Raw genomic sequence first — 15,690 nt, 5'->3', positions numbered from 1 at the left:
CAAACTAATATATACATAAGAAAGGTGAACCTATGATCTTTTAAGGATGGATGTGCTCAAAATTCAATTGAAGCATAATGTACTGATATGATGTGGGAGTGACTTAAGTACCTTCCATCAAAGGTCAGTGCTGTCTGCCTTATGGGAGATTTACAGAGCAGAGCTAGTCTGCAACAAACTGATTTGTCAGCAAAAGTCGCTATGCATAATAGGAAGAGATACAGCAATAAAATAAGAGAGATTGTGTTAAAATAACAAAGTTAGAAGTCATAATAACCTTGCTATGAGAACAGGTGGGTTGGACTGAAGCTCCCAAACATAAATCTTTCCTTCTCGATTTCCTGCTCAGTGGAAGCTGTTACCAGTTCATGATATCAAGATCACCCAAACAACTGCCAAACATAAAACATTTAATAAAAAGAAATACTTTGATATAATCAGATAATATGGATGTATTACATCAATAATATTTATTTTTGCTAAGTCTTATTTTTTGCTTAGGAAATATTAGTTTCTCTAGAAACAAGATTGGTCCCCGCTTTATTGTGAAAGCGGATGGTAGATGAGGAAATTTCCGAACTCATTTTCTCTTCTTCTGGAACCTCTTCTTGAAGGACCAGAGAAGGAATTTCTTAGTTTGTAGTAGGAAATCTTCCTAGGAACATAGAGGAAGAAATTAAATGCCTATTATTTTTAATTCTGAGATGGCACATGATGATGTTGAAGCTTGGTGCTCATAGCTTCATTTTCTTCCAAGAGTCATGCATTTCTAAAGAGTACTGGATTCTCACCAGGCCAAACAAAGACTGAAAGGATAATATCATTAGATTCACTATCGATACTCTTATCCCAAAAGCTTTCATTGAGATTTGCTCTATTTTTCATCAAAAAAAATGAAGTTGAGTAAGCAAGTACTAAAATTATTTTTGCACTCATCGAGTAAGCTTTCTTACCAATTAAGATCAAACTTGATGATGCTTCTAGTATTAGAATGCTCAAATTTCAGGTACAGAGTTCTGACTTCAGTCATTCTTCTTGTTACTTTATTGTTAGTGGTATTGTCAAGAGTCACACAGACAGCAGGTTTTGTATTCACAGGGCATGACAAGCATAGTTATGTTTTGTAACCATAAAGCATAAGGATATTGAAAAAGATGATCCCCATGGTTCATTAAGGTGCCTAAGCTTGGTAACTTATTACTTGTGGATCATGTGATCGCTCAGTTTAACTTTTTTCTAGAGCAAAAAAAGTTATTTGCGCGAAACCATGTTTTGGGGACCGCCAAAACTACTTTTATGTACATTCTAAAATATGTATACAACTAACAGTGTCTCATCACCTTGGCCGTGCATTTTAAGATGGGTAACAAGAAAGAAAGTTATGCCCTCAGTATGTTTTTCTTGTAGGGGGTAAGTTGAAAGTTTTCAGATGCCCCTTGATCCAATGATTAAGATTAGACATTAACTGTGGTTCTTATTGGCAAAGATGGTGCAAATCTGAACTTTCAGTGGCCACAACATATTTGATTCACCAATGGGGTTGACTAGTTTGTGGGTCCAAGAAGGCACCAAGAAAAGCTTTGGGCAAAGAAAAAGTAGTGGGAAAAAAGAGGCGAAAAAGGAGAAAGCAAGTAAAAGGAGGAAATAAAGAAATATAGAAACACAAGTAAAGAGGGGAAAGAAAAGAATAAAACGAACAAAAGAAAGGAAAAAAAGAAGGGAAGGCAGGCACTTCTACCGGGTCAGATCCTCCCATTGTTCTCCTCATCTCCATCTATTGGTGCATCCTCATTCTTATTTGTAGCCAAATCTCAGCAGACATATGGTCCATCAGATTTAGCTCAATCCCTTTAGGTTTAAAAAGCATGGAGCAGTGCAACAGAAGTTTCTCAAGTACTAAAAATATGCTGGTCAGTGCCCCTTCTCCAGTTTAGGGCTTAGAAAGCCCATGTGTCAAGCATTAAATGCCACATAGAATTCTATAAAAAAATGCAAATAAAACCCAGAGTCATCAGATCCAAATCAAAATTCAGACTGCAGCCTCTTGGGGATTTTACAATTATACAATACATCGTCTAATATAGCTTTCATGTATTAATAAATCTCTCTTGGACCAGGACTTTTGCCTCTTTAGGTTGCATGCCCACAAATTGCCTTCCAATGCATGGTTCCCTTTTACCTGAAAATTAATGGATAAAGACATCTCTTCAGTCCTGTTTGCAAATTTTTCATTTCAACCTTCCTTTGAGAATTGAGATGTCTAGTATGAGCTACTTCCTTATTGGATACTATGGTCATATTTATTAAAAAGGCTGCACAACGGACATCTAAATCAATACGTATTGGTGAAAGATTTGTTCTAGGTTCATGCAATCCTCTTCAATTAGTTCATCACCCACTTAAACTATATACCATATTATAAAAATCATACATAAATTGATAAACTCTAAAGATTTTCTCAAATAAGTCGTTAGTCTTGAAAGTCGAAACGTATGAATACTTGAAAAAAGTTATTGAAGTTCCAAAGCAATCAAGCATGAGAGATTTGGAAATTCGCAAAGAATATAAATTGGAAAAGTGGACCGTAAGCTTGTAAGACTACTTGCTAAAACTGATCCAACCTTTTCAATCATATCATGGATTTAGTTCAAGCAACTAGCATATAGAAGTGCACACCATACAAAGGATTTTGGGTTGTAATACCATCCATGGAACATAGAAAAGACCTTGCTACTTATTAACTATTCTTCTGGCAACGTTATTTGGAAAAAAAATTATACAAGTCGGAAACTTATGACCCTCGTTGATACTACATGAAGCCAATCAAAGATGGCATCAATTGTCAGTGTTATGTACATATAGATAAAGGCAGAATAACTCTTCATAGGGGCCTTGTGGATTCATAGCAACTTGCTGGGGTAGGCTAGTCCAGCTGGTAATAAGTTATACAAAAAGCATGCATCGATAAAAGCATAAATATATTCTCTATATACTGTTTGCCAAGTTGCCATGTCAAATTCTTGTACACACATTAAAGCTCATGTCACTTGTCCATGCAAAGTTTTAGTACTGGTGAGATACTGGGGCATCCCACTATCACAAGAGATAGGGAACCATCCTTAGTGCCAAAACGGAACGAGTTGGGGAATGGACTGGGATTGGATGAGACATCCACCATCCTAAGTATAGATATGAAAGGCATCCCATTCCAAGAAAAAACCAAGATGACCCATCCAATAGTATTTAAAACCACATTCTACTTGGTTCAAAGAGATTCGAGTTGGGTCCCGAACCAAGAGGCCAGACCAACCCAATTTTGCATTCATTTGGGTTGGTACATCTCAACCTGGGTGGTTCGATTCAATTTGGCAGGCCATGTTATTTTGTCACAAACTCTTTCTATGGGGAAAGGGAGAGGACGAAAATGTGGAACAGAGGGAAAGGGACTAGAGAGCTAATCTTACACCATTCTAATTTTCGATAATTTCTACATGCCATTGATGGTCATAAACAAAGGTCTACAAGGCTATTAGTTGTAATAATACAACAGTTAAACTTATGAGCATCTCATGAAATATTTTTCCCAAAGATCTTGTTAGATCTTAAATTTTGCACCTAGAGTATGGTGCAAGAAGAAAATGACACAAGAAAAGAATTCTTTCCCTAAGTTTTGTGCATGTCAAAAGAAAAGTTCTGGAATTGATTTATAGACTTATTTAGCATTTATCAGGTACTTAATGAGTTTAACTCATTTGATTTGTCCTTTGAAACACAAAGCAAATCTTGGGAGAAAGTTTGGTGTCAAAAATTTTAAAAATACCTTGTGGTCATCTCCCATAAACTATAATATGGAAGAATAAAATAAATTATTAGATTAGAAGGAGAAAAGGCCTCTATTAAGGGTCTTACATGTTTTTTATTTCCCTAGTATATTCTCCCATACCATTGTCTAGGTCTCACATGGTTAAAAGAAGGTTGTTACAATGATTTTGCAATGAGACTTAGAGAAATGTCCTGGCTACTTTCATAGGGAGGTCGACAACTACATGGTGAAGGAGGAGGTATAAAGAAGTGGTCTAGGAGGAGGAGGTAAGAAGAAGATATGGTCTAAAATTGCATCTGATTGTAATAAGAGATGCCAAATTTATAACATTCTAATGGGAGTACAAATGGTGAGATCATTGTTGTCACGCCCCGAGCCCGAGGCGCGGCAGACGCCGCACGCCCGCACGGCGGGCCGCACGGGCGCGCAGGGCAGCAGATCATATCAAAGCAGATACAGCTATTCAAAGATGACATAATTATTTAAATTTATTCAAAAGCAGTCTTACAAAATTTCAAATAACATATGCTTACGTAAGTCAAATACTTTAATCAATCTAACTAAAGGACCAATAACTGAAGGAATCGTCGGAAAATCTAACGCACTCCTCAATCCCGTGAGATCAAGCCTCTAGATCTGAAAAATGAAAAAAATAGAATAATGAGCTACACTAGCCCAGCAAGCAACAAAATACCCCAAAGTGGGGTCAGAGCATATCAGATCAAAATACAGGATAATGTCTGGAATAAATCATAAATAACATCATTTTGTTGTTTCCAAAACATATTATCATTTTTCCAAAAACTCTTATACCAGAATCTCAACATAATAGGCTACGGCCACGTAACCCAGTGGCATGGGTTGCACAGAGTGCCAGAAACCACTATTGTTAGTCACCGGTGGAAACGGTGTCCAGAAACCACTATTCTAATCACCGGTGGCGCGGTGTCGAAACCGGTTCCTCACAGATTACAAGTCGACAGGTCCAACGTATAATCCCCATTGGCGGGGCCAGAACAGAACAGAACAGATCATAGCCATGCTGAGAATACATATATATAAAAACATATTTCATAAATTTTTCAGTCATAATTTACGGATTTCAGAGCATAATTTTCAAATGAAATTTAACATGCCAGACCCATTTTACTAAATACAAAACATATTTCAGAATTTAATCTATTTATCAAATAATTTAAAAATCACACTTGAAGTATTAAGTTACTTACCTCTCCTCGCTTAATTCCTACTTCAGGTAGGCGGATCAGGTTCACCTGTTAACATTTAATTAATTTCTTTATAAATTTCAGAGCTAAGCAAACCAAAAGTAATACTATTGGACATGGCCCAACAGGGCTCAGAGTTGGCCCATAATGGGCATGGCCCGATAGGGCCCATATCGGACACGGCCCAATTGACCCGCATAGATCCAGCCCAATAGGGCCCCCAAAGTTGGTCTCTAATGGATTATTTATGCATTGCAGGGGCTAATACTTAATTACAGGGTACTGTTTTATAATAAAACTTTAGTAGAGGGACCAATCGAATACATTTGGGGACTCTTATGTAATAATCTTTCTTATAGGGATCAAACATAACTTATAGAAGACCCTTTTATGAAATAACATACTGTCAAGGGCTTAACTGCAAAAATCCATTTATTGGCCAAATGAGTTCGGGTTTCGGGTTCTGGTTTCGGGTTCGAGTTCGGGTTCGGATTCGGGTTCGGTTTAAAGCTGGGCCCAAGTTGGGCCCACCGTGAACTGGGCCCAAGTTGGGCCCACCATGAATTGGGCCCAATCTTGGCCCAGTTCGGCCCATAACGGGCCTTCTTCCTTCCCAATCTCCCCACGGACAGGGGAGATGGGAAAATAAGGGAGGAAGGGGGGGCCGGCCTAGGTGGCCGGACAGTGGCCCGGCCGGTGGCAGAGTGCCACGACGGCTCGGCCGTAGAGGGAGGATCCGAGGATGACCTCGGTTTGGGGCTTGAACAGAAAAAAAAAAAACATGAAATACAGGGCAAGAGAAGGCTTACCGGCGGTCGACGGAGGCGGCAGATCCCGGTCGTAGGTGGCTCGATCCGGCGGCTAGCAGCGGCAACGACGGTGGGGTTTCCAACGGCCAAACTAGATCGAAAAACAGGGGAATAAGAAAATCAAAGGAGCTTAGCTCCCGGGGTGGCTGAACTCGATTGAAGTGACGCACACGGTGACCGGAGAAGAAGGAGAAGCAGGGAAGAGAGGGGGGAGGAGAGAAAGTGCTCGATGGAGGATCCAAGGGAGGAGGAAAGGGGGTTTTATAACCCCATTTCAACAGCTCTCCGCCGCAAAAATCGCGGCAGTGGGGCGAAATCAACGGCCGCTCGTGCGGCCATGGGTTGGCCGCGGAATGACCGCGGGGCTGCCGCGTAACGCCCGCGGCGCCCCGCCCTCGCTGCACCCGAAGAAGCCGGAGGGGATCGCATCTGCGATCCCCTGCTCTGGCCTTTTCCAAAAAAAGAAGACGGGGCTGAAGTCGGCTGGGGCTGCCGACTTCAGCCCGTATCTCACATTCTCTTCCCCTTAAAAAAATTTCGTCCTTGAAATTTAAGAGATCTAGGCCTTTCAGATGCTCAGCCCATTGAGTAATATAAATCCAAGATCTCATTTTCCTCGATCAAAATCAGTGTGATAGATAGCTTTGGATCAACTATCAAAAATTTCATAAAACTCGCAAGATTAACACTAGATAAGTGACTGACTAAAATCTCATATTGAAATTATCATCTTGATGCATGTTCACTCGAGATTGGATCAGGATCGATTCACAACAGGATTGATTAAAATTAGTTGTGTTTGGGATAGAAATTGAAATGAAATAGATCTCATACACTTATCATGGTAGTGTGCTGATCCCTCAAAGGATGATGACCAACCTTGGAGTCAAATCATTAAATGGCTAGAAATGTAATTCACAAAATGAACATGTACTGACGATCATTAGATAGCAACGGTCTATCTCAAAAATGATTTGCATCAAATCACAAGAGCAGGTATGGGAAGGCAAAGTATTGATACCATGATTCAATATGCTACAAAGCTTTTAACTTAAACTTATAAATTATAAGATGGGAGCAAATAATGCATGGTTTATTCAGATACTTAGCAAATTAGACCATATTTAGTCAACAATCAACTAACCCGAGTCATGATACGCTCAAATTATTATTATTATTATTATTTTCTTAGCATACCCAAAAATAGCAAATTCTATCCAAGAGATAACATAATCATATCATGATTGACCTGAGAATCAATAGTATACACCTTCCCTTATTAACAAAATCTTTCATTATTGAACAACAGTCTTTCATAATAACATGTTACCAAAACACAGTCAATATTTTTGACCAGTTTAAATTGACTCAGTCCATCATACTTTCGCTGCGCAACTCTGATCAATATTCTCCAAAATTTCTTAATAATCCAAGATCATCAACATTTTTTTTTTATAATATCCAAGCAAAATTTTATCCTTGCTTTCCAAGTACACTAGGTCATGATTAACCCTTGAGATAGTTGTCGTATTTGTACTATCATATAATCAAGTAATCATATTCTAGATCCAAATTTGAACTAAGCTAATTCTAGTTTCCCTTGACAATTCCATTATACAAGTTAATATTTATTCTAAGCTTTGATAATTAAAAGATTCTAGATTAACTTACTTAGGAGCTTACTTAATCATCCTGAATCTTTTCTTTTAGGCTAAACTTATTTGGGCCTCTCATGAAATCCCACTTGCATTTCTCATATGGTGATACAAAATCCACAATCAACTCATAGCCTTGATTAATAAATATTTAACTCACACAAATCTAATAATCTGGTTCAAAGATTTATAAGAAATTCCTCCAAGATATAAGCTCTATGATTTTACATTGAGATCAATTCCTTAAATAAGTAAAATATTTTTATTTGCAATACTGCAACATTTCGGAATCTTGTAAACAACTAGACTTAGAGAATCTATTCAAAACACCACAAACTCATTAACTATTTCATCCCTTTAGTAATAGTTCCCATTTTTTTTTTAATATATATTGCAGATAAAAGAATCTACTAATAACACAATGATATCCATATTGATCAAAATCAAAAACACTATACTTTCCAACGAAATTTTTCATTAACAAGAAAAACCATCAAGAACTTTTCCAAATCAAAGAGGTCCTATCTTCGACCAACCCAAAAACATTTTAATCCACCAATATTCTCAAGATTTACTAATTGACTTTCCATCAAAATATCAATCTTAATTGTTTCAAGTCTCAAGTAGAGCCAAATAAGAACTCTTAAGTCTCATCCCCAAGTATATTTTCCTTCTATATACGAGCTCCATGCATGATCCACATACAGATTTCAATGAATATTTTCTAGTCCAAGCTTTAAACATCTTTTTATAGATGAATCTTAAATTGCTACCAAAATAATTAACTTCAACTAGAAGCAATATCCATAGTGCCTGATATCAAGTTAAACTTCCAAAATAATTACATTGCACGATAATATCTCATGATTAATATTCCTTCACTTAATTTAGTCAAAATCTAATTAATCATTGAAATACAAATTGCTCTACCAAGAAAACTCTCAGAATAACTTATTCACACTTTGGTTACAGCCATAATTAGGTTGCATTTTAGCATTTCAAAATTCTGGTAAAATAACATAAATTTATCAATAACAAAAGCAAATAAATACCTTCGTTTAATGGCCTAATGTCTGCCCATCTCTCAAACTTTCCGACGAATTCTAAAGATCCTAAAACTTAAGCTCCATCCGACTATTTCAAACACAATCCCTAGAAATCTGAAACCTGAGCTCTGATACTACCAAATCTGTCACGCCCCGAGCTCGAGGCGCGGCAGACGCCGCACGCCCGCACGGCGGGCCGCACAGGCGTGCAAGGCATCAAAACATATCGGAACAATCACAGATGTTCAAAGTTGACATAAATTTTTAAATATATTCAAAAGCAGTCTTACAAAATTTCAAATAACATATGCTTACGTAAGTCAAATACTTTAATCAATCTAACTAAAGGACCAATAACTGAAGGAATCGTCGGAAAATCTAACGCACTCCTCAATCCCGTGAGATCAAGCCTCTAGATCTGAAAAATGGAGAAAATAGAATAATGAGCTACACTAGCCCAGTAAGCAACAAAATACCCCAAAGTGGGGTCAGAGCATATCAGATCAAAATACAGGATAATGTCTGGAATAAATCATAAATAACATCATTTTGTTGTTTCCAAAACATATTATCATTTTTCCAAAAACTCTTATACCAGAATCTCAACATAATAGGCTACGGCCATGTAACCCAGTGGCATGGGTTGCACAGAGTGCCAGAAACCACTATTGTTAGTCACCGGTGAAAACGGTGTCCAGAAACCACTTTTCTAATCACCGGTGGCGCGGTGTCGAAACCGGTTCCTCACATATTACAAGTCGACAGGTCCAACGTATAATCCCCATTGGCGGGGCCAGAACAGAACAGAACAGATCATAGCCATGCTGAGAATACATATATATAAAAACATATTTCATAAATTTTCCAGTCATAGTTTACGGATTTCAGAGCATAATTTTCAAATGAAATTTAACATGCCAGACCCATTTTACTAAATACAAAACATATTTCAGAATTTAATCTATTTATCAAATAATTTAAAAATCACACTTGAAGTATTAAGTTACTTACCTCTCCTCGCTTAATTCCTACTTCAGGTAGGCGGATCAGGTTCACCTGTTAACATTTAATTAATTTCTTTATAAATTTCAGAGCTAAGCAAAACCAAAAGTAATACTATTGGACATGGCCCAACAGGGCTCAGAGTTGGCCCATAATGGGCATGGCCCGATAGGGCCCATATCGGACACGGCCCAATTGACCCGCATAGATCCAGCCCAATAGGGCCCCCAAAGTTGGTCTCTAATGGATTATTTATGCATTGCAGGGGCTAATACTTAATTACAGGGTACTGTTTTATAATAAAACTTTAGTAGAGGGACCAATCGAATACATTTGGGGACTCTTATGTAATAATCTTTCTTATAGGGATCAAACATAACTTATAGAAGACCCTTTTATGAAATAACATACTGTCAAGGGCTTAACTGCAAAATTCCATTTATTGGCCAAATGAGTTCGGGTTTCGGGTTCTGATTTCGGGTTCGAGTTCGAGTTCGGATTCGGGTTCAGTTTAAAGCTGGGCCCAAGTTGGGCCCACCGTGAACTGGGCCCAAGTTGGGCCCACCATGAATTGGGCCCAATCTTGGCCCAGTTCGGCCCATAACGGGCCTTCTTCCTTCCCAATCTCCCCACGGACAGGGGAGATGGGAAAATAGGGGAGGAAGGGGGGGCCGGCCTAGGTGGCCGGACAGTGGCCCGACCGGCGGCTCGCGGGGGACACGGCTGTCGGTAGGGCGGTCGTGGCCGGTGGCAGTGCGCCACGGCGGCTCGGCCGTAGAGGGAGGATCCGAGGATGACCTCGGTTTGGGGCTTGAACAGAAAAAAGAACATGAAATACAGGGCAAGAGAAGGCTTACCAGCGGTCAACGGAGGCGGCAGATCCCGACCGCAAGTGGCTCGATCCGGCGGCTAGCAGCGGCAACGGCGGTGGGGTTTCCAACGGCCAAACTAGATCGAAAAACAGGGGAATAAGAAAATCAAAGGAGCTTGGCTCTCGGGGTGGCTGAACTCGATTGAAGTGGCGCACACGGTCACTGGAGAAGAAGGAGAAGCAGGGAAGAGAGGGGGGGAGGAGAGAAAGTGCTCGATGGAGGATCCAAGGGAGGAGGAAAGGGGGTTTTATAACCCCATTTCAACAGCTCTCCGCCGCGAAAATCGCGGCAGTGGGGCGAAATCAACGGCCGCTCGTGCGGCCATGGGGTGGCCGCAGAATGACCGCGGGGCTGCCGCGTAACGCCCGCGGCGCCCCGCCCTCGCTGCACCCGAAGAAGCCGGAGGGGATCGCATCTGCGATCCCCTGCTCTGGCCTCTTCCAAAAAAAGAAGACGGGGCTGAAGTCGGCTGGGGCTGCCAACTTCAGCCCGTATCTCACAATTGTTGCTATGAATAGCCTTGAAGTAATAAAATGGAGGAAGAAGTGAGTACTTACGTTATTACCTTAAAATCATTGCTGCACTTCCAAGCTTGTCAAAGGGGACATTAAATATGTTATTCATCAGCAGCATAAGCTTAAACCTACATGGGAAACAAATAGAGCCTCTGGCCTGGACACTTGCAATCTTTGACCATATAACAAGGCAAACACTTAGAGCCTATTAGAATGTCTGAATAGCTGATCCACAGGATAAACTTCATGCATTGCAAAAGTTCAGGAAACAAATGATGACAGGAGAGATGCTTGCAATCAGGGAAGCCTCCCAATCACACAATCCAGAAAGCATGGATGCTAGATTCATTGTAAAAGGGGCTTTATGGCCTCCAAAAATTTTTCTGAATTATGTAATCCAAGGATTTCTTAATTGGGGAAAGCTCCAATCTTTCTACTGGTAACCCTTCTCATGTCAAGTCATATAAGGACTATTCCATGGAGAAGTTGTATGTGGATCCAAACAGCCCCTTAGTGTTCTGTTTTGCTACCCTTAGTGGTCCTATACATACATGATGCTTCATATAATGAAACCATGGTGGTATCAATTTTCAGTATCAGTTCTAACATGCTAAGCGGTGGCATTAAGCCTCAAACTACATCTTTAGTAAAAGTTTTCTACTCTATTGACCTGTAGAAACTGAATATTATTTCATGTATTTGTCCATGTATATATGTATGTACCCTCATATAGATGTAAGACGTGTAGATTGGTTGCCATGTCAAATTCTTCTAGACGCGTTGTTATCTCTGCCAAATTTTGGGATAATACTTTGCGGTTCTCATCTAAAAATTGTTCCTGAACATTCCTCATCCCCAACTCACGAGGTTTCTCCCCTCTCCATGTCTCCCTCCAAGAAAAAAGAAAAAAGGAAATGAAAAAGAGAAAAAGAAACCACTATATGATAACATATAAATAAGAGGTTTTTCGACATGAGAAGTCCAAAAAGGATACCGAAAAAATCCAAATGTTGGTATATGATCCACATTTTTATCAGCGAAGTTATATAAGAATGAATGCATCGTAGCAAATTATATATACAAAATTTCGCATAATCAAGTATAGAGGTTTACCTATTGCAGCTGCATTGTAGTGAAAATCACATGAAAATTTGATGAACCAGATATCACATTCAGGCACAGGGTATTTTTGAAGAATATCAACAGCTCCTTGAGTAGAATTTGCTGACAAAACAATTAGATCTTACAGGGATAATAACTCTGAACATGCAGAAGAAACAATAAAAAAAACAATAGCTTGCAATAACAGTAACATCCATGACATGAAGGTAGTAGTATGTAGGTTGCATATATAATTAAATACATATATAGGATTAAGAACTATAGAATGTCAGTTTACACCAAAAAACATGTGGGGCATGAATATCTGTGGAATCTTTGGTGCTCAAGTGCCCTTGGATAACAAGAACTACCCAGAACCTCACCTCTCCAGGACTTTGTTCCTTGGTTTTTGGCTCCCACAAAACAATTTCATTGTCAACACTCTGCAGTTTTTAACCAGAATATATCAGTATACCAAGAAACTCATTACATAATTCACAAGCTACAGCATCAACAAACACTAACTGCAGAAGGATGTAAACCAACAAGTCATACCGAACGATTAGTCAAGCTAAAACTGGATCAGTTATATGAATCGTAAATTATGATAACAATGTCATAATTGTTCTCCATTGGATAAGGCAAACTTCTATCGCATACAGATGATCTAGTGGATACATTAGCTCCAGATAGTAATATTTATTTGCACATGTCAGTCTTATTTGACATAACTGAATCATTTAATCATTGAAGAACTAACATCTTAAGAAAGATCTATCACAAACACAATGATTGCCAACAGAAATCTACTACGCTTTACAGAAACATCCAAATGTGAATTGATTGCATTACACTTTGATAGGACATGCTGATTTAGTGTAAGTTTCTTACCACACATTGTTTAAATAAATTGGATGCAACTTATAGGAGCCAAGTATGATGGATTTAAGGCCTGCAGAAAGCCAAGGGCAGACCAGGGGACCTCACATAGATTGGGGTGCAAAGACCCCCAAAGTCCAGTCATATTCCTTTGAAAGTTAAGAACAGCCCTCCCCTCAAAAACAAAAAAAAAAAAATCTGATCTCCTTTATATTTTTGGCTCCTCCTATATTTTTGGTCTAGTAGGAGCCATCCCACCTATCATCCAACTAAATCGGTGACTTCTTACCTAAAGTCTTGGCGATTGATTTCATCTTAATCAATAAGAAGAACAGGACACCATCTCCTCTCTAGTTAATCCCTGTCATGAAGTAAACATACATCACTGTCAGACATCATTCAAAGCCTCCTTACACATTACTTTTCTACTTTATGTGCTTGAGCTTAGAAACTCCAAGCCATTTATCTCACCCAAGTGGCTACCTTTTTACTTTTTATTCACTCCTTTTTTTTAAAAATACTTTTCATTCACTCTCAAGCTAGTGACTAATAGAAGATGAGGAAGAGTAGTAAATGAGTAAAAATATAAAAATCTTTGTCAAAACTAATTTAAATAAGCATGACCTCTAGGATTTTGACCATCTACCAAATTGACCTTTCCTTTGAATACTCAAGCATCACATTCCTCATGCTATTTCTCCCATGGTTTGCTCGGTCAAATGACTGAAAAATAAAATCTCATGCAAAGACTCTCTCTCTCTCTCTCTCTCTCTCTCGTGTCTACTGCAATATACTATAGCACAATCTATGCCGAAATCCTTGCACCTTTTTCCAATTCTGTTCCCTCTAATTGGAAGAATCTAAGGAAGAAACAAAGGATTATGGTGACCCCTCTATTCTTCATCTTCCCCTTTTTAACTTAATGACATTATTATGTTCAATCATTTGTCATTGTGCATAATGTCAACTAAGCCTTCAAGTGAAATATCAGAATTTGAAGATCTTCTTGATTATTAAATTACTGAAACTTGTGTAGATCATTGAAATTATTCAAATTGATGCTATATTGTAATTAAATATAAAAGGCAGACAATATAGAATTCATTTACTGTTAATCTATACTACATGATAACGCTTGACCATTTGAATTCAAAATTGGTCTCCCATGGTTAATCTGGAACCTGAATATCAGTTCTTCTATTTTAATTATTTCTAATTCTTTGTGGCAATAAAAATATCATATATGACAAAAACCCCTAATGAAAAATCATGTTCCCACCCTTGCAGAAAGCATTCATATATATATATATATATATGCTAGACTTGGCTACACTTGAGTAGATCTCCACTCAAATGTAATCAGATCCACATTGGACAATGAGAATCTCATATTGATGATCCGAGCTATTGGATGTGTCCACTACTTCTAAATTGCCTACATACCAAAAAAACATATGATTTGAAGATTCCTAACCGATGCATCAAGCCGCCAAAAAATTAGATAGTCCAAAAAACATATGATTTGAAGATTCCTAACCCATGCATCAAGTCCAGCTCTATATATACCTAACAATATATTCACACTAAAATAATGTTTATGCATTCACTTCTCAAATTACATACATTTGCACCTGCACGAACACATAGAAAACTTATATACCATGTCACCAAGTAAGCCGTAGACAGATTCCACCTTTAACATATGCTAATATATAACTAGCTTAACTATAGCACTCCTTGCAAATGTTTTATTTAATTTTACCAAGAACAAATTCTAGCTAGATTAAATCTAAGTCAATCTAGGGAATTAGTCAACTAAGAAATAAGAATATACTCTTTACACTACATGGGAAGAGATACTTCACCTTTGACAAGACAAAATCACCAAGCCACCGAGTGCAGTCAACATAGTTGGAGTGGACTGAAGCTATGAACACCTGCAGTGATAGCAGTCAAGTTATTTTATTGAAACTACTAATTAGCTCTAACCTATTGTCATTTCTTTGTCTTCTGATAGATATTCATAAAAGATTTCACACTCACTGGAAACTGCACATATTTTGTGGGAAATTTTGATGGAAGGTCAGTCCATCTAAATGACTTTTCAACATATGTCCAGAACTCTGCACAAGGTAGCTGATGTCATGATAAACCTACTTAATTAGAGCATAGACAGTCACAAGGATCAATTCAAATCACTTGCCTACCTTTCATCGACCAAATTTTAACAGTATTGTCCATACCACAACTTGCTATGCGGTAAATATCAGAGGGATGGAAGTCCTACAAAACAAGATTGTGCTTAAATAGTGAATACCTTATATTCATTCATTGGTTTTATATTGGTATAAAAACTAAGTCTAGATACAAAAGAAATACAGTAAAGTAGGTTTTCACTGAACACCACACTTACAACACTCAAAACTTTATTCCGATGACCTCCTGCCCCAGCAAATATCAGTATACAGATTCCAGTGTGCACATTCCATAGCCTAACTGATTCATCCTATTTTTGGAAATATCATAACATCATCACTCACAAAAAAGAGAATATAGCATAACATCAAAACCATGTCAGAGTATAATGGCATTTAATTATGACAAAGAAAAATGCTTATCTACCTTGCTGGCAGACACCACAAGTGAAGGCTTCAATGGTTGAGTCCTTATTTCATTTACCGAATCCCCATGACCAACAAAACTCTGCAAATATTTGCACATCACAACAGAACATCTAGGCCAATAATTCTAAGCTACATCAG

The 15,690-nt window shown here is 38.3% G+C and overlaps 1 protein-coding gene across 24 annotated transcripts in view; it reads right to left on the bottom strand.

The window, feature by feature from the left end:
• LOC148702717 (polycomb group protein FIE1-like) overlaps nt 1–15,690 on the bottom strand; it is a 25,542-nt gene extending 9,852 nt beyond the window's left edge. The window contains exons 1-10 of one of the 24 annotated variants that reach the window (XR_016396191.1): nt 15,551–15,690; nt 15,342–15,434; nt 15,136–15,211; nt 14,972–15,051; nt 14,794–14,865; nt 12,433–12,492; nt 12,062–12,172; nt 9,571–9,615; nt 5,053–5,097; nt 356–392 (exon numbers count right to left, since the gene is read on the bottom strand). Coding sequence is in view for 17 of the 24 variants with exons in the window: in XM_089924836.1 (XP_089780962.1) it covers nt 12,062–12,172; nt 12,433–12,492; nt 14,794–14,865; nt 14,972–15,051; nt 15,136–15,211; nt 15,342–15,434; nt 15,551–15,649 (591 nt within the window). In the remaining 7 variants the exon portion in view is untranslated. Of the gene's footprint in view, nt 1–111; nt 169–277; nt 2,180–4,356; nt 4,460–5,052; nt 5,098–9,570; nt 9,616–12,056; nt 12,493–14,793; nt 14,866–14,971; nt 15,052–15,135; nt 15,212–15,341; nt 15,435–15,550 lie in introns of those variants that run through there. The other 23 variants (XR_016396190.1, XR_016396192.1, XM_089924841.1 and 20 more) reach the window with 23 other exon arrangements.

This window comes from Phoenix dactylifera, chromosome 8 (genome assembly GCF_051530095.1).
Source record: "Phoenix dactylifera cultivar Ajwa chromosome 8, Ajwa_hap1_PhDact_Kaust_v1.1, whole genome shotgun sequence".
Classification (NCBI taxonomy): Eukaryota; Viridiplantae; Streptophyta; class Magnoliopsida; order Arecales; family Arecaceae; genus Phoenix; species Phoenix dactylifera.
Note: the sequence above shows the minus strand (reverse complement) of the source record. Positions and strands in the feature narration are given on the sequence as shown.